The following is a 19,576-nucleotide window of genomic DNA, read 5'->3' as shown; positions in this document are numbered from 1 at the left end:
CATTTCTGGGTCTTTATGGCCTGTAAAATATTTATTCTCTGATAATTGCATATCACACATTCTGATCACAATCATTAGCTAGCATTGTCTAATGACAAACGATGGTCTACATTGCTTTTAATACTTATCTTCACATGCATTTTTGCCATTGGCTGAGATGTAGCATGTGTTCATTTGTTTCACCCATTTTGAAGGTTATTTGTTTTATGGTTGTTGGGTTTCATTTTTCAATTATTATACAAAGCAGCAGGTTTCATTGTAGCATTTGCATACACATATGTCATTATACCTTGTTATTTTTCAGTGACCTTATGCTGAGGTTTGTTCATATATAATCTAGGTAGGATTCCTTCAGTGGATTTATGATTGGCAGATATTTTTTATGTAATTGCATTGCCTTTTATCCTCCTAACACCATCCTCCCCAGAGAAAACTTCTTTAATCTTCAGAAAGCTTGATTATTAATCATTTTCTTTCAGAGACTCTACACTTCATACTGTACTTAGCAACTTATGGTCAAATGCGGGTCATACTGTTTTTATCTATGATTTCTTTTGGAAGTTTTATACTTCATGGTAGCCTCTGACTCATTTTAACTTTGATGTGTGAGATAAAATATATGTGAGAATTCATTCTCCTGCTTTCAAATAGTTAATTGTTTCAAGACCATTTGTCAGGACTATCTTTCCACTGAGGGGCTTTTACATTCCTGTTAGAAATCAGTTTACAGGGCTGGAGAGAAGGCTCGGCAGTTAAGAATGAATCCTCTTACAGAGGTCCCAAGTTCAAATGCCAGAACCCACCTCAGGTGGCTCATAACAGCCTTTAAGTTCAGCTACAGAGTGATCTAATGCATCAGGCCTCTACTTCTGTGTGTACTGTATTCACATGAATATACTGTCTTTCCTACACAACAGACATATACATAATTTAAAATAAAAATAAATTGTTTTAAAAAATCAAATCTGTTTAACATATACATGTGTTTCTGGTTTAAGATTCTCTAGTCTCTTTTTGTTGCCCTATCTGCCTACCTTTTGGCTGATAAACTATGTTTATTTTGGAGGTATATAGTAAATCTTGACATTTGGCGTATATTCTTAGTCTAAAAGAATGTGCTGGGAATGCAGGGTTAATATGCTCAAATGACACAATCTTGTTGTTTCAGATGGTTTGTGGGAGGAGAATTAACCAGCATCTTTACATGTGCTTTGCTGATCACAATAGCTTGTGAGTAACTTTTCGCAGATTGCTCCTCTAATTCTTGGAATTTACGCAAATTATGGTATTTAAAATAAAATGTATGTATATATTTCTTTTTTCTACTCAAGATGTTGTAAAGTCACTGTTTCTCAACCTTGCCAGCTATTTCAAAGCCACCACCTGTGCTAGGTAAGTGCTACCTCTGGTGATAGCACTGTCTGATCAAAGATGACAGATTCTAGTATCTGGTAGGCTTCTGCTAAGTAAGATTTGCTAAGAGCTACATGGAGGAGCAGTTCCAGTCAGCATACGAAGAATATTTTCCTTTACTGCTAAAAGCCTAGTAGAAGTCATAGAATTAGGTTTTATTCTCAAAAAATATAGAATTATATTTTAGGGTCTAAAGACATTGAAAACAATAGGACAATTAGTGTTCTTTTCACTTCTTTTTAGAAGTGCCATTATAAACTCATTGTATCGCACTTTCAAAATGCATTATATTGTGATGTCTTTGTAGGACAGCTTCCCAAAAGCCTGGCAAGCGGTTTGTTGCGAACCACAATTTCTCTCCTCTCCCTAACTCTCCTAATCCTCATTCTAGAGTGCTCTCAGGGTCTGAGAGATGCTCACAGAATTTAAAGCAGGCTTCTCAGTGCCATTTCTTGCAAGACGGTCTGTGTCGATGGCCTTAGCTTCGCTCTGATTGCTGAGACCAGCTCCCGTGGGCTTGGAGATAGAGCATGCCCTGCAGGTGAAACCAGTTTGCTGGCCTTTGCACTTGACTTTGCACATACTTGTTTATGGAATCTTGGTCTCAAATCACTGTGCAGTGAGTAAAGATTTGTTTTGTTTACAACTCTAGGAAGTATGGATTTACTGACATGTTGAGTGACATGTCCCATAATTTCTAGCTATTCAGGTTTCTGAGGACAGTCATTGATCCAGTTTAATGGATAATTTGGTGTTGGGATCACCACCCAAAGTCTTGTTCTTAAGCCATTGTTAGCTCCATTTGTTTAAAATTCCTCTTAAATAGGGGTTGGGGATTTAGCTCAGTGGTAGAGTGCTTGCCTAGCAAGCGCAAGGCCCTGGGTTCGGTCCCCAGCTTCCAAAAAAAAAAAAAAATAAGAAAAGAAAAGAAAAAATTCCTCTTAAATAATTACCTCCTAGCCATACCCAAATCATTTTAGATCTAAGTGGAGACTCACTGGCTTGCCTTTTCCAGACCTACCTACAGTTTTTCAGAAATAATTAAATATTGTGAATTAATCGTTATTTTAAGTCTCATGTCTCCTCCTTTTCTTCTCTTGGTAAGAAAGAAAAGTATGCTGTTTTATTGTAGAGATCAAATGTAGGCTTTATGCATTTGTAAGCAACTTCTACACAACTGGGATACACTCCAAGCCACCTTCTTGCTCCCTTTATTTTGGTGGCTCTGATATTCATTTCTGTTAGCGTAGAACTGCCTGGTGTCCTCATTCTATTTTCGTGTGTGTGTGTGTGTGTGTGTGTGTGTGTGTGTGTGTATGTATATTTGTATGCATGTTTGTATCTGTACCCCGCTGAGTTTAAATGAGGATAGGTGAGGGGTTATTTACTGAAGGATAAGTAACTTATCCATTGTGGCTACACCGCTGAGGAAAGTGACACCCTTCCTCTAACCAACATTCATTGTCAATAGTCCCCTCAGGGAAAAGTGTAGCCTCAGGAGCCCTTCTCCCTCCCTTGGTGGAATGTTGATGAACACAGTCTCATACAGGTCTTCTGCAGGCAACCACATCTGCAGTGAGTTCACAAATACATCAGCTGGGGTGCGTCACATCTGTAAGACCCTGATTCTCAGTGCTGTTCCCCACCTCTAGCTCTTACATTCGTTCCACCCTGTCATCCTGTGATGTTCCATGGTAGCTCAGCTTTGTGTGCCAAGATGACACCAAAATAAAGACACAAACAAAGACAATTTTTACCCAAAAGTAATTTTAAGGCCCAAATTTCAGAAGTAATAATAATGTTAAAGCTTGTCAGACAGTGAGGCATATATAAATCGCTCCTGCTTAAAAATTAAATGTACAATTAATTGGAAAAATAAATTCTCATTATCTGTAAAACGTCTGTGGTGAAGGCAAAAGGGAGCACTAAGGCATTAAGGGTAGGGCCTCTAGACACAAAAGTCAAGGAGGAGCTGTCTTTTATCTCAAGCTCCAGGCCTTCTGAATCCTAGCTCCTGAGGATCTTGAGTGCTTATGACCTGTCTGGGTAATAGTTTGCACATCTACTATGATAATCTTGGAAAGAAAAATCCTGTAATGTTTTTCTTACCTTGGAATTTCTTCCTTCCTTCCTACCTTCCTTCCTTCCTTCCTTCCTTCCTTCCTTCCTTCCTTCCTTCCCTTCCCTTCCTTCCTTCCTCCCTTCTTTCTTCCTTCCTTTCCCTTCCCCATTCCCCCTTCCCTCTTCCTTCTCCCTTCCTTCCCCCTTCCTTCCTTCTTCCTCCTCCCTTCCTTCCCTCTTCTGTTTTCCTTCCCCTTTCCTCTTCCTTCCCCCTCTCCCTTCCTTTCCCCTTCCCTTCCTCCTTCCTTCCCCCTCCCCCTTCCTTTCCCCTTCCCTCCCTCCTTCCTTGCCCTTCTCCCTTCCTTTCTCCTTTCCCTCCCCTCTCCCCCTCCCCCTTCCTCCTTCCTCCTTCCCCCTCTCCTTCCTCCTTTGGTTCTTCTTCATCATCTTCTTTATTATCTTCATTTTTTAACAGTCTACTCATTATCCGCATCCAGGTTCACCCTCCCACAGTTCCTGATCCCATTTGTACTTCCCACTGTCTCCAAGAGTATGGCCCTACCCCCTGACTCCACCCCACCTCATCCCACCCCTCCAGACCTCTCTACTCCCTGATGTCTCAAGTCTGTAGAGATTTAGGTATGTCTACTCTCACTGAGCCAGACCAGGCAGTCCTATGCTGTATATGTGTCAAGGGGCTCACACTAGCTAGTGTATGCTGCCTGGTTGGTGGCTCAATCCTGTAACTTTTACCCCTTGATTTTCAGCATTACTTAACCTGACTCCTAACTGTACCAAGTGCAATTTATCTGAACAGTCATTACAGTAATTTTCTTTCATGAGTCTCAAGATCACAAAACTCAGGTGTGTGGCCAGTCTTAATATTTCAGAATTTAATAATAGTCACATACATGCAAAAAGGGTAAAATATATATATATATAGTAAATACAAGTATGGATCTAGTAATTAGGCCAAGTGAACACTAAAAAGGTTGTTTCCCCAGACTGGGAGAGGTATGGGGTGTGGACAGGCAAGCCTTCCTGGAAGAGGCACTATGTGATCTGTCATGGTTACTTTCCCAAGTTAATTTTCAGGTATCTCTCCACTTCTCTGTGCTCTTCCTTTGTCCTTTCATAAAAGCAAACAGATCAAGACTGCATATACATCATCCACTGACATTTTCAGGCACACCGTCATTTATGGTTTATGTACATACTTTGACCTCTCCTTCTCCCTCCCCTCTTTTTCTTGTATTATCTCTCAATTTTCTTATCTCCTTCTTATCAGTTTTTATGTATATACTCTCTTATATGATGATCTGGAAAACAAGAACTGCATCTATCCCAGTACCTTCAAAATAGCAGATATTGGATACATAGTCATCAGCCCAATGATGTTTTCCTCATCATTGCTTGAAGGACGTTTTACAGCAGAGAGTTCTGCTCCTCTGTATTAGACATATTACAAATCTATCCTTTTTACATAAATGTATCTAAACGATAGTGAGACATATATGTGGTTCTTAAGCTCAAGAGTCAAGAGTCATTCATGTTTATTTACTTTCCCTTGACATAGCATCTTTGTGAACTTCCAGAATAACAATAATAAATATAATTTTATTTTGCAAAAGGAAGGAATGACTCATTAGTCTCTCTTACAGTCAGTGACGAAGGTCTAAGGAACTGGGGGAAATCACTGAGTACATTCAACAGACATCCACACTGAGCCCTCCCACATACATCTTGTACTATGCAGGGATAAACTTGAGTACATGACCTCTTCTTGGCATTTCAGTCTTCTCAAGTCATACCACCTTTTACATCATCGCCTGCCTTCCTCCTTGAATTTAAAGTGTATAGTTGTCAGGGTTGTTCATGAAGGTTATCACAGGTATCCTGTGCCTCCAGTGATTCCTTTTTAGCCCCAGTGTGAATGTTTTGCATACCTATGACAGACATCCTAGTACCAAAGCAGGTAGCAGGTTGTTCTAGTTTGATTTATGTTGCTCTAGTAAAATCTCACATGAAAATTGGAATGGAAATCAATACAGGAGAGAAAAGGGCTTATTTAGCCTAAAGTTTTAGGCTATAGTCTATCACTGAGAGGAAATCAAGACAGGAACTCAAGCAATTAGTCACACTGCATTCACAGTGTAGTGCAAAAAGAACAAATGTATACTTTCTCCTCTTAGCTAGCTTGTCCCGCTCTTTATATAGCCAGGTCTTCCCTGCCTAGGGAATATTGCTGTCCACAGTGGACTGAGTCTTCTCATCTCAATTAACAGTCATGACAATCTTCTACAGACATGATGCTCTAGATAATTTCTTAACTGGGGATCTTTTCTCAAGTCAGTAGTTTGTGTTAAGTTAATAGTTAGAAGTAACCAGAATACATGTGTTCTCTCTACTGCTAGATGGAAACTTTTCCATTCATGCTAAAGATACATGAATTAATTAACTTTAGAGAGTTGAGACATAGAAACTACAATCACATCATCCAGGCTAGAAGTTTTCAACCTTTTAGGAGGCCAAAAGACCACTTCACAACAGATATTTACATTACCATTCATAAAAGTAGCAAAATCACAGTTATGAAGTAGCAATGGAAATAATGTTATGTCTGGAGTCACCACAATATAAGGAGCTGTGTTAAAGGGTTGCAGCATTAGGAGGGTTGAGAAAGACTACTCTAGGCTCTACTCCTGGCATGATGCTGATAAAACAGTTATAAAACGGTAATTTGCCAATTTCCTTGGTAAACTTTAAAGGTCAAAAGCTGCCTGGCTTCAGAGAAAAGGGCACTGAAAACTGGGGAAATTGGTATAGAGTAAACTTAAATTGAGGCTCCACTCTTCCTAGCTGATATTGTTCAGGTTAGTTTGTGTATGATTAGATAATGCAATTGTGTGTGTGTGTGTGTGTGTGTGTGTGTGTGTGTGTGTGTGTGTGTGTAAGAGAGAGAGAGAGAGAGAGAGAGAGAGAGAGAGAATTATTCATTTATTCATTTATTTTCTCCTTTCTCTAATCTAGATTTGACAGCACTTGAGGAATACATGTGATGAATGTCCTCCATCTGGGAACAGTAATTTGGAGTCTTCTTGGAATCAACCACTTTATTGAAAGGGAATGGATAACAGAAAAGTTAATGTTGTTTTCTTTTAAAAAAAACTCTAATCTCCACATGTAATAGTAATTGGTTCATGACAATAATATTAATTTTCCTTTCTTTCAAAAACACTGTCAGCTAAAAAGGACAGGACAAGGGAAAATAACAGAGGACAGACCACTTGGAGTAATGCTCCCTGGTTGTCTCTAATACAGTGGACCTCAAACATTTATTTTGAATAGAGAATTCTGTGAGAGGCTCGAACCATGAATATCTCATGTCGCCATCATGCAGCTATGCCTTGCTAACCTACTTTAACTAAACAGCTTATGTTATTCATAAAAGACACATAGGAAATAGACACAGTTTGTACATACAATACAATAAATGTATGCATTTGAAAATGTACATTGATTTTGGATGGTGAAAATAGGTGCTATGGTTTGCCTCCAGATGTCTATGTGTTGAAACTTTGATTGTCAGTGTGGCAATGTTAAGAGGTGGTAGACCTTTTAAGAAACAGGGCCAGTGAGATATCCTTACATCTGAGAGAACTTCCCTCAGTATAAATGGTCAGTCCCTCAATCTGTCTCTGGCTTTCTGTCCAGCTATATGATCACTTCCTCCCATATCCACCATGTGACGTGATGCTATCCCTTTTCATCACTCAGTATTCTGCCTTGGATATTTTATTATAGTAACAGGAAATAGGCTAAGAGGAAGGCAGACATTGATGGGAAATGAGCAGGGAGAGCCATTCCTTGGATTATGAATTCTTCTTTTGTACAATTTTCCTTACTAGGTTTTTTGTTTTAATTTCTGGGGAATAATGGTCATCTTTTATTTATGTTGTGATGAAAATATGATAAGTAAAATTTCTTTAAGTTCAAAATGAAGGAAAAATTGGTGTTTTAAAGCACATGAAAAAGGTAAAGCTGTAGAGTGGGCTGAAAGACATTGAGTATTCTTGCCTCTCACCAGGAACTTTCAAATATAGCCTGCTAAGGATGCTCCATGGTAAGAAACGTCTGTATATAAAACTACATACTTTAAAATTAATAACAAATTAATCCCTTTTACATCTACAATGGTTAGCATTCATTGTCAACATGACTATATTTAGTATTACCCATGAGACTCAATTCTAGGTCTGTCTACATAATTGTCTCTAGAAAGGTTGAAGAGAGAAGACTTACCCTGAGTTTGGGTACCAATATATCCTGTGAGCAGAATAAAAAGAATAAAAATGTCCTTGACAGAATAAAAAAGAGGAAGGAAATAAGAGAGCTGAGCACCAGCACTCATCTTTCTCTCTCTCTTTTTGACTGTGGACACAATGTGACCATTTATTCAGGTTCTGGCGCCTTGTTTTCTTATCATGGACTGTATCCCCTTAAACCTTGAGTCAAATAAACCTTCCATTCCTTAACTTACGTTTGTCAGGTATTTTGTCAAAGCAGTAAGAAAAGTAACGAATGCCATTTGGTTTCTGTACATTTTTGGTTGAATAAACTTATATAAGTTCTTACCTATTTAAGTAAGAAGACTCACCATCAAATTACATATACAGTATGTGTATATGTATATGTATAATTTATATTTGTCTACCTCCATATACCTTTTCACATATCTATTGACCTTGATCATTTAGATTTCTTATTCATTTTCTACTAGTTTATGTGTGTTTTGTCTTTTTATTTGCTTGTTTATTATTTATTTATTTGATTTCAGAGAAAGGATTTCTCACTCTACAGTCCAAAAGTAGCCTAGAATTCACTATGCAACTCTGACTGACTTTAAATTCATGACAACCCTTCTAACCCAGGCTTCTGAGTGCTGTGAGGATAAGCACAAATCTTCAAGACTGGCTGTGTATTTCCACTTTAAATTGTATGACCATCCTATGTATTTTACGAGATACATAGCAAACAAATATTTTTCTAAACCCTTTGCTTGAATTTTTTACTTTGTTGATTTTTTGGTTTTGCTGTGCATAAGTTTTTAATTTAAAATGTTCCCATGTGCTTATTTTTATTCTTGTTGCCTGAGATTTGGTGTGGTAGTAAAGCCATCATCATCGTCAACAACAGCAGCAGCAGCAGCAGCAACAACAACAGCAACAACAACAAAACTAAAAACACCCGCCCCCCAAATCACTGCTGACGTCAATGTCCACAAACTCCCTTTGGTGCTTTCCATTGTCTCAGAGCTTATATTTAAGACTTCAACAGGTCTGAATTACTGTATATGGTATGTTGTAGTTTGATCTGGAATGCCCCCACATGCTCTGATGTTGAAGGCTTGGCCCACACATTTGAGAAGTGGTAGCAACTTTGGAACATGGCCCTAGATGTGTGACTGGAAACATATGATTAAAAGTCATAGTGGAACTTGGCCCCTCCCTCTCCAAGCTGCCATGAGGTAAATTCCTTTGTTTCAGTATTGTCTCTCTATCATGTTTTTCTTCAAGTAACCACAGGTTAAAACCTTTAAAACCGTGCACTCAATTAATCCTTTCAACCTGTAGTTTCTTATGAAAGATATTTTATCACACAGCATTAGATAAGAACATCCAACTTTCTCAATAGCGTTTCTTAGCAGAACTATTCTGTCCCCAAAGGGCTTCAAAAGCAGTTATACATGAGATTTTTATTATTATTAATTTATTTGTTGTACATCTTAATCATAGCTTCTCCTCCCTTTTCTCCTCCAAGCCCCTCCTTTTCACCTACCCTCCCTCCAATACTGTCTCTGTTTCTCCTAAGAAAAGAGAAGGCCTCCCATGGATATCAACCTCCCTTGGCATATCAGGTTGTGGTAGTCCTAGGCTCATCTCCAGTTGAGGCTAGACATAGCAGCCCAGTTAGGGGAAAGGGATCCAAAGGCAAGCAGCATCATCAGAGACAGCCCCTGCTCCTTCTGTTAGGAACCTCACAGAAAGACCAAGATGCACAGCTGTTACTTATATGTAGAAGGCCAAGGTCCATCCCATGTGTGCTCTTTGGTTGGCTATTCAGTCTCTGTTTGGCCCCTACAGACCCAGGTTAGTTGATTCTGTAGGGTGTTTTTTTTCTGATTTGTTTGTTTGTTTGTTTTGTTTTGTTTTGGTGTCTTTGACCTCTCTTGCTCCTTGAATCCTTCCTCTCCCTCTTCCACAAAAATCCCCAAGTTCCACTTATTGTTTGTCTCTAGGCCACTTCATTTGTTTCAATCAGTTGCTTGGTAAAGCCTCTCTGATGACATTTATGCTAGGCACCTGTTGGTAAGTATATCAGAACACCATAAAGAGTGTCAGGGTTGGACACTGTCTCATGACCTGGGTCTTAAGCTGGTCCAGACATTGGTTAGCCATTCTCTTAATTTCTACTCCTTTACCCCTGCACATCTTGTAGGTAGGACAAATTTTGGGTTGATGGTTTTGTAGCTGGGTTTGTGTTCCAATTCCTCTATTGGAAGTCTTTTCTGTAGAGATGATGGTCATAAGAATAAGGTTTTAAGATAATGTAATCATTGATTCATTGATGCTTCTGTCTCCATAGTTTCCTTTCTTCCAGTATTATCAAGAACCTAGAAACTCTAAGTACATGTTTGTGATGCTTTGTACATTCTTGCTCCAGGGAGTAGCACTATTTGAAAGTGTGGCCTTGTTGGAATAGGTGTGGCCTTGTTGAAATATGTGTGTCACTGTGGGAGTGGGCTTTAATACCCTAGTCCTCGCTGCCTGGAAGTCAGTCTTCCACTAACAGCCTTCAGATAAAGAAATAGAACTCTCAGCTCTGCCTGAACCATGCCTGGCTGGATGCTGCTGCCATGCTCCTGCCTTGATGGTAATGGACTGAACCTCTGAACCTGTAAGCCAGCCCCAATTAAATTTAAATATTGTTCTTTTTCTACTTCTTGTTCTTTTTTAGAGGAACCTCTCCATTCTTTATTCAGCCCCAATAAGTTAAAGGGTAAGGGTAAAGCAGGGTCTCCTAGGTGAGGATGCTGCTGACAGATGGTACAATCTCAGCCAGATGCTCCAGGATCCCCTCTTCCTGGCACAGCAAGTTGCCCTGAAGGTTGAGGAGGACTAGTTTGGGGCAGGAGACAAGAGGCTGGAGTGTTGCAGACTGATGGAGGTGGTTATTACATAGTAACAACTGCTGCAGCCTGGGAAGGTTAGCCAAGCCATCCAAGTTCTCCAGGGTATTATCACTGGCCTGCAGGACCTCAAGACAGTGCAGAGCAGCCAGGGCTGGGGGCAAGGCTGGGAGATGATTATGGGACAGATCAAGACGGGTGACCAAGAGCAGCTGTTCCAGATGGCAGAACACAGTCAGATCCTTGTGAGCCAGGTGCAGCACACACACGTCGGCGTACTCCATCTTGAGAACACTTTTCCAGCTGTGCAGATCATCCAAGTAGGCTGTTCTCATTGGGACCATGGCTTTGGGGTTATTGAAGTACTGCAGTGTTTCTTTCTCATAGAAGAGAGGGTCCAGTGCCTGCACCAGGAGGATGATGGTAAGCAGGCACCATTTATTCTCAGGCTCCAGCTTCTGCAGCTCCTTACAGGATTCAAGCTCAGACTGTAGCATTGTGGACTTTTCTACTAACAACTCACACCTAAAGAGCTGTTCATCAATAGCTGGGTCTGAGCAAAAGCACACCTGATGATCTATTAAAAGCATGCATTCCTTTTGGGCATCACTTCCTGTCCAGATGACCTTGAAGTGTGCTGAGCAACTGGTTATTGAGAAAGAAGCAGTGGGCAGGTCACGGAGCCAGACATGGCTGGGCCAGTTCCTGCCATCTGGAGTACTCCACTCCACACTCAAAGGTGCCTCATCAACCAAGAGTAGCAAGGTTCTCATCCCGGAGCCCACTCTCAGGGGATGAGAAAAGCAGACTGACAGACAGGCCTCTTCCCAGCTCACATGCAGGCAGCACAGAATGAACATCTTGGGGCTCTGCCTGATCTAGGAGCCAGCAGCGATAGAACCAGGCACTCTGATCACTGGGGTCAGTAAAGAAGGCATTTCACACCAATGTCAGCTCTTTCAGCAGTCCCTGTGGGCAGGAGTCTGGAGGAGGGTGCAGCTGGGGCAAGAGGCAGGAGCGATAATGCCTGGAGGAATATTTGGAGAAGTTTCTGGTGATGAGGCTGCACAGTGAAGGTGGGTTCCACTGCAGGGGTGACAGCAACCTGTGAAGTTACAAAGTCCCAGCAATGAAAGCTCCACTCATCCGCTCATCTGCCTGGAGGAAGCAAGCACACAGCTCCAGCTCCCAGGCCCAGTTGGGCTTAGGCAGGCAGCTTAGCAGCCAGCAGCCATGCTGCGAGTGCCATAGGACTTAAGGTTCACATGCAGACAGCTCTCTAGGAAGCTTAGTTCTGCCTTCGAATGAGCAGCCAACTCCTCAGGGACTTCTGGGTTTCTAGCTGCTGGAGCACTTCTCTGCGACAGTTCCAGAAGGTGGCAAAATCAGGGCTGGCTCTCAGAATCTGGCTTGTCAGTTGTAGCACTGATTCAACCAGCTCGCCAGCCGGCTGCTTCTGGAAGACAGCTTGAGTGGCTGACAGGTAGAGCTTTAGCTTCTGCTCCCACTCTAGCCTTCTGGCCTCTGCCTGCTCTTCGGATGTCTTGGCCTTCAGGTGCCTCCACGGTTTCAACTCAGCACTGGGGACAGGGGAGGGGGGGTCAAGAGGTAGCCCATTCAGCCTGCACTGGGGGAATATTTTCCTTATAATGTTGCCTTGGTCATGGTGTCTGTTCACAGCCATAAAACCCTAACTAAGACAATGATCTCCAGAGAAGAGGGACTGGACTTTGGGATAAGGTTTTACATCATTTACAAATGACTTCTGCTTCACAGTCCAGCTCTTTTGCCTCCTTGAAGGTGGTGGAGTGTGATCCTGCGATTTTTCCGACTTCCTCAATGAAGTCATTGTCTCAAATTTTACTGGAGAAGAGCCACAAGATAAACTTACTCTTTGGAGTTGCCACAAAACATTCATAATTGCTAAATAAACTAAGAAAGCATCTGTTGCTTATCAAGATTTCCTGGGATTTCTAAAATTGACATATTTTAGCCCAAAGCAACAATTAAACTTTATTGGGGGGAAAATGTGGGCATGTGCAACTGGGGAAGCTTCCCTGGAACAAGACTGAGATTCACTCCTGAAAAATCTCATCCTGAGACCACCAGGATTAGGACAGCTCTCTCCGTGTTCTTAGCCTACATGTTCCAGCCTATTATTACCTCTACCCACCCCCCACCTCATGTAGTCTTTGGCCAGATTACAGATTCAACTTCCTCACCCATAAGAACCTGCCCAGCGTGTTCTTGGAATTCCTCTTCATGGAAATGAATCATCCCTGGAACCCCAGCCCCAGCCAATAATGTACACCAATCTTGAAAACCCCCACTCACTTCCCAAGGTCTATACAGTCCTTGTTTACAACAATAAACTTGCTCTCTCTTACTGGAGCTGTTCCTGGAAGTCATTCTGTCATACTCATGATCCTCTAAACCCTGTCCCTCCTGCCCTCCCTCCCCTTCTTGTGCTGGTGACCAATTATTTCCCAGAAAGGGAAAACCTGCTTATACATGTGGTACCTTTTAAACCCAGAGCAAGATAGGGGTATATATTACGTTTTGCAGCCTGCTTGGTACTGACTCATGACCTCAACCCCCGGCATCACTGATCTGCTGTACAAAGTTTGGGGTTAATAAAAGAAAATAAACTGATCAACCATTTCTAACCCTGTTTAAGGTTTTATAAAATTTGTAACGGTAACAAAACATTTATAATTTTGTAACAGAATAGGAAATGGGCACCTGGTCCCTGGTCCTGCCCTTTAATACAGAGCCAGGAAAACCCTGGTAATATCCTGGGTAATAGTGATGATGGGAGAATCTTACATAGAACTGCTAAACCCCCTGGGATTTTCTGGAAGTCATGTGTATCTTCCAGTCTAATGAAGACACACTTGATGAATTCCTGGACACCTACAGGAAGGGAACTGGCCGTTAGACAGAGCAGAGCACGATTAGAAGCCTGGAATTCTATGTCCCTTCATGTCCTAGAGAAGAAAAGAGAGACAGAAACTGAGCTAACTGCTGACCACAACCATGTGATGGAGCCTCCACTAAATATGTCAGGTGTAGCATTTGGAGACCTTCTTGGTTATTTTCCACATGCAGGAAATATGGACGATGCACCCAAACTCATCTGGCTCTTTATTTGGCTCTGTGTATTGTTTCATCTGTTCATGCACTATATTCTTATGATATGTTTCCTTGTAAGTAAATTACTAAGTGCGCGTAAAGTGATTCTCTGAGTTCAGTTATTAAAACTTTAACATGACCAGGTAGCAATGGTGAATCCTTGTGTATAAGCAATGTATATAGCAATGGTGAATCCCTATGTATAAGCAAGTCATATTGAGACCTGGAAATCTGCCAAGGAACTCACTTTCTGTGACTGATATCTTCGGTGGAGGAGTAGAAAAAAGTAATTATTATTTAATAGCTGATTCACATATAACTCTTTATAAACAGGAATAATCTTAAAACAAAAATGATACAGGTTTTTGGAGAGACTTGGAAGTAGCATTGACCATTCTCCCCTGCTGTTGATTTGGTAACATTAATCTTAGTAGCGCCAATGTGGTGCTGAGGTCATGGAGTTTGCTTAGTAATCTACTGGGCTTTAGCCCATGCAGGAACCAGAAGACGCTGGTGTCTGGTGGCAGCAAATGGCAGCAGCAGCCACAACAATGGGATAAATATAATTACTAGGAAGAAGTAAACGCTGGCAGGTAAGTATCATTGCTTTTTCCTCCAACCTGACCTCATCCTCTGGAGGATGTTTTCTGCTATTAGTTAATTCTGCCTGTAATTTCTCTCACAGATCTGCCCAGAGGTAAACCTCTTAGTTGATTATAATCAGAACAATTTAACAATCAAGATTATCCACCATACACAGCAGATGCCCAATGATATGGAGTCTGTGTCCTGAGTATTTACAACTTTTGATGAGTATTTTCATGTTTGCATCAAAAGATGACATTTGTGTGTATTGATTCTAGAATCTCATTTATTTAGTGAATATCTGCATAGCCCAACCATAGGTCAAGAGCCAAGCTCCTGGCAATGTACACCAAAGCAGACAGTTTCAGTTCAATAACTGAAATATTAGTCAGAAACCATTATTTTAAAATATTTTGTTTTTAAAATACTAAAAATATGGAAAATGAGCTATAATATATAAATTTGTACTTTTTCATTATTATAACCAGACCACATGCTATATACATATGTATACATATATATTATACACATGTATACATATATATATATTAACTATACTGTCAAAGTCCTCCAGAGAATAGAACCAATAGGATTTATTAATTAATACTTATAATATAGCTATGTATAACAGATATGGAATAAAGAATATAATTTTGTAGTCTACTGTATTAATAGAATATATAATATAGTATATGATATAGTATTTAATATGATATATAAATGTATATGTGTATATATAAATATATTTATGTGAGCATAGTTAGTATACAGCACATACCTTATTGGTTATATTTCTATGGGGTAATTTGTTAATGTAGCAGGTATGACAATTTTCATATATTTCAAAGAAAGCATGCCTCTAGCCTCCAATCTGTGTGAAGTTTATGTCACATCAGTGTATCAAAGTAGAAAAATATGTGTAGAGGGAGTAACTCAAGTTCTAAAGTTCAGCCAGTACTTATTGTTATTTTTAAGAACATACTAAGCAAGAATTGAACTAGACAAAAGTTAATTTACAACTTGCCATCTGCCTTCAAGAACTTTGTCTCATAGGTAAAGAAAGTATTGTGCAAAACAAGAAGAATGCAATATAGTCACTGGTGATGGTATGATTCAAAGAGTTGCTCATTGGAGCTATTAGTTTTAGATGCTAGATAAAATTATGTATGTCATAATTTAAATAGTAACATTCATTTCTCATAAATCAGAAGGGTGAGAAGTCTGAATCCTAATCACAGTGTGTGGTGAGGACACTCTTATCAGTTAGAAAATGGCCATCTTCTCATTGGATCCTCACATAGAGGAGAAAGACGCCATACCTTCCTCTTTCTATAAAGCCACTGAGCCCGTTCACAGGAGGTCACCCTCATGATCTTGTTCTTTTCCCCACCCAAATCTCCACTTGTTAATACCATCACACTGGCACGAGGGCTTCAGAATAAGAATTGGAATATGAACAAGATAAAAAAGATAGAACACTCACTATAATTAGCTTTAATTGTCAACACAACCTGAAATTACCAGAGAAAAGAGACTCATGGAGGAGTTGTCTTCATTGTCTTGTCTTATTGGCATATCCATATGGGATTATCATATTTAAATTAATGGATGAGGAATGACTCAGTCTATTGCAGGTGATGTCATTTCCTCAGAAGGCTATCCTGAACTGTTTTAGAGAAATCAGTGTGGGCATAAGCAAGTAAACACATGAGCATTCATTTCTTTTTGCTCTTGACCAGACGTGTTGTGACCAGTTTGAGTCAAGTTCCTGCCTTTACTCCCTAAAGAGATAAAGTATAACCTAGGATTTCATGCTGAAACACATTCATTTCTCTCCTAAGTTCCTTATAGTCAGGGCATTTCATCACAGTAATATAAATGAAACTAGAACTCCCTCTTACAGAAAATGTACATCAGCACTAATAGAGATACAAATTTTGCTAAAAAAAATACATTGGTTTATATGAGTCTTCTAAAGATCTTTACTACCAACATTATCTTGTTGCTCTAGAAACTACATAGAATCTATAGTCATTTATCTTATTTATCTATAAACAAATTTTATCAATCATTGCAATTCTTGATCACCAGATAATCACCCTATGCTTTCTGGAAACCCTAAAGTTTCTTAGTGAAGGAAAAATTGTCTTTCAAGGAGCATGTGACTGAAAACTAATCAAATGTGTAACCTCTAGTATCAAATATGCTTCAGAGACAAGGTGATGCATAGATAAATAAAATCTTTTTTTAAAAAAAAAACAAGAAAATGTAAGGTCAGAGATGTCAGTATTTTATGTTAATTCTTCCTTGAAAATACTAAGGAAAGCAAAGAACCATTAGGGAACATACCTTTAGCCAGAACCTGCCCTTGGCAAGGAATGCATTACACAATCTATCAAATACCCTGACAGCCCCTCTGGCAGGTTAATGCTGCGTGTCAACTTGATTAATCTATGATGCTCCATAGTTTGATCAATACTGGTTTCAACACTGCTGAGAAAATATTTTTAAAATGTAAATAATGTTTACAAGGATGGGTATTAAGCAAAACATATTGCCTTGCACAATGTGAGGGTGCCATCTCTACTTATTTAGATGTCTTCATGAATGAAGAGTGAGGCTTTTTGAAAAAGAAGGAACTCAGCCAGCAACAAATAATGTCAACATCCATCTTGCCTGACTTTCCAGCTTATAGGACGAAGACAGCTACATAGTGTCTCACTTGAATCTCTAAGTTGTGAGCTACTCCAAATGATTTTGTACTTGCCAATATTAGCAATCCTATAAATATTATAATCATTGCCCTTGGTAGAGCCATAGATATAGCTCATCAGTTAAGAAAGCTTGCTGCTCTTCCAGAGGAAATGAGCATATATATATAATACATTATATATATATATTGACTATACTGTCAAAGTCCTCCAGAGAATAGAACCAATAGGATTTATTAATGAATATTTATAATATAGCTATGCATGACAGATATGGAATAGAGAATATAATTTTATAGTCTATGATATAGTATTAAATCTGAAATATATGTGCATATATACATATATACATATACTCATATACATGCATATATATATGAGCATAGTTAATATACAGCACATACCTTATTGGTTACATTTCTAGGGGGTAATTGGTTAATGTAGCAGGTATGACAATTTTCATTCCATACATCATATAGCTAACATAAAGGCATCTTGACTTTCTCAAGAAATTAGGTGCTCTAAATTTCAAGTGGATCAGGCTTGTCCAAACTACTATAGTGCTCTCCCCTCTCCAGATTGCTAACGAGAAAGGGGTATTGAAAGACCTCTGGAGAGGACCTTTCCCTCAGGAGGAGACCCCAAGCGCCCAATGACCGAGCCGAGGCCCCTCGGATGCAATCAGCAAGAGGGTTTATTGGAAAACACAGGTACCTGCGGGCACACAGTCTCTTCAGAGGACTTGCGCGCCCAGCAGCTCCAGCATGGGGCTTTTATAGGGTTTGGGGAAGCAGAAGCGGGTGTACAGAAGCAGATGCATAGTTACGGGGATTGGTGGATTTAAACGAGGCATATAGACATGTTCACATATGATTGGTTATTTCACATGATGAGGTAATAAGGTATAGCTACACACATTGGCAGGTTTGCATCATACTCGAATGAGGTTGTAACATGGTAAAACATGGTAAAAGAGTACGTGTGGGCTGGGACGTCCTGAATGTCGGGGGCTAGGGGCTTATCCCTTCCTGCCAGATCCAGTACTCCTAGTCTGTTCTGTATTCCTTTCCTTTTATGGTCTGTTAGTTTTAACGGTGACTCGGCCCTAGGTATCTGGGCGTGCCTGGGCTCGTTCAAGCCTGTTGCAACTCTGAGTTAAGACTCATGGGGTAGGTCTTTCATTTTCCCCCATTTTCTTTTAGACTTGAGTAAAATCCTTTACTCAAATCGAATTCTAAGGAATCTCTTCCTGTTGTCTTACCCTCTGGTATTGTTGGGTGAGAACAAGCGTCTGAATGACTGAGAGTCTGTTCTTTATGAACTGCATCAATCTGTTTAGAATGCAGGGGCCAAAGAGGAGGATTAGGAGGAGGATGATTAAGGGTCCCATCAAGATGGACACCAGGGTAGCAAACCAAGGGGATCGGTTAAACCACCCCTCGAACCAGCCTTGTTGGGAATCAAACAGCTTCTGTCTCTGGGCCAAGCGTTCTCGGAGCTTAGCCATGTTATCTCTCACTAATCCTGTATGGTCTGCATAGAAACAACATTCTTCTTTTAGAGCAGCACATAGCCCTCCTTCGCGAAGGAACAGCATGTCTAGCTCTCTCCTATTTTGTAAGACTACTTCAGACAAAGATGTTAAGGACTTTTCTAATGCACTCACGGATTCCTCGATAGCTTTTAGATCTGCATTCATGGTCGCTTGTAGCTGACGAAAGTGACCCGTTTCAATGAGGGCGGTGGTCCCCGTCCCTATACCTGCAGCCATTCCTCCTAAAGTGATTCCTCCTAAGAGTAGAGCTAGGGTCATGGTGATGGGTTCTCGCCTGAATCGAGTCAGCCCCTCAAAATGTGAGTATATGTACTCGGGCCCATGGTAGGTGACCTTAGGCCAAATTTCTACCAGTACACAGTAGTCGGAGGATCTGCGGAGGATTGCGGCGGAGATATAAGGTGTCAATCCGGTGTTACAGGCCCAATAGGTGCCTGTAGGAGCTGCTAGGTAATAGCTTCCAGTGGGGATCCTCTTGGTGATAGCGCAGAGGACCTGGTGAGTGGGGGGTATGGTCCCTATACAGAATCCCTGTCCTGAGACTTCCGGCAACGTCAGCCTATGGCTAGGGAGGGTTGTGCAGCTGGCCGGGGCCGTGATCTGATTAGTATAATTCCCCATGACTGCCACACCCTCATAATAGGGCGGGCTAGAGACCAGGCACAGCCAGCATTCTTGGGTCTTGTCAGGTTCTGAATAATTGAATGCCAAGTATGCCCGGTCACTAAGTTGATTAGCCGGTCTCCCGTTCCTAGCAGCCGAGGGGCCGGTGTGGAAGGGTCCCTAGTCGGGGAGGGAGTTGTCAAGATATTCCCGGAGTTCTGAGGGGTGTTTAGCCATAGTGGGGGTCCGACCGGGGGCAGTGCTGGTGCTGGTCGGGAAGGGGGCTTTTGATCCATGAGGACTGGGTTTGGACCAATCTCTTGTCTG

The 19,576-nt window shown here is 40.7% G+C and overlaps 1 protein-coding gene and 1 pseudogene across 4 annotated transcripts in view; one reads left to right on the top strand and one right to left on the bottom strand.

Moving 5' to 3' along the window:
* The window catches only part of Tmem71 (transmembrane protein 71), a 39,090-nt gene extending 31,081 nt beyond the window's left edge, over positions 1 to 8,009 (top strand). For 2 of the 4 annotated variants that reach the window (XM_087559165.1, XM_087559164.1), the window contains 3 exons: positions 1,169 to 1,230; positions 1,332 to 1,392; positions 6,505 to 8,009. In XM_087559165.1, coding sequence (XP_087415291.1) covers positions 1,169 to 1,230; positions 1,332 to 1,392; positions 6,505 to 6,520 — 139 coding nt within the window. In that variant the 3' untranslated portion in view covers positions 6,521 to 8,009. 4 annotated transcript variants of the gene reach the window in all.
* Positions 8,010 to 10,498: 2,489 nt separating this feature from the next.
* Positions 10,499 to 19,267, bottom strand: LOC148004822 (geranylgeranyl transferase type-2 subunit alpha pseudogene; annotated as a pseudogene).
* Positions 19,268 to 19,576: the final 309 nt, after the last annotated feature.

The sequence above is a fragment of the Rattus norvegicus genome, chromosome 7, assembly GCF_021556685.1.
Source record: "Rattus norvegicus strain SHRSP/BbbUtx chromosome 7, alternate assembly SHRSP_T2T, whole genome shotgun sequence".
Lineage (NCBI taxonomy): Eukaryota > Metazoa > Chordata > Mammalia > Rodentia > Muridae > Rattus > Rattus norvegicus.
This window is presented reverse-complemented; position numbering and strand designations above follow the sequence as displayed.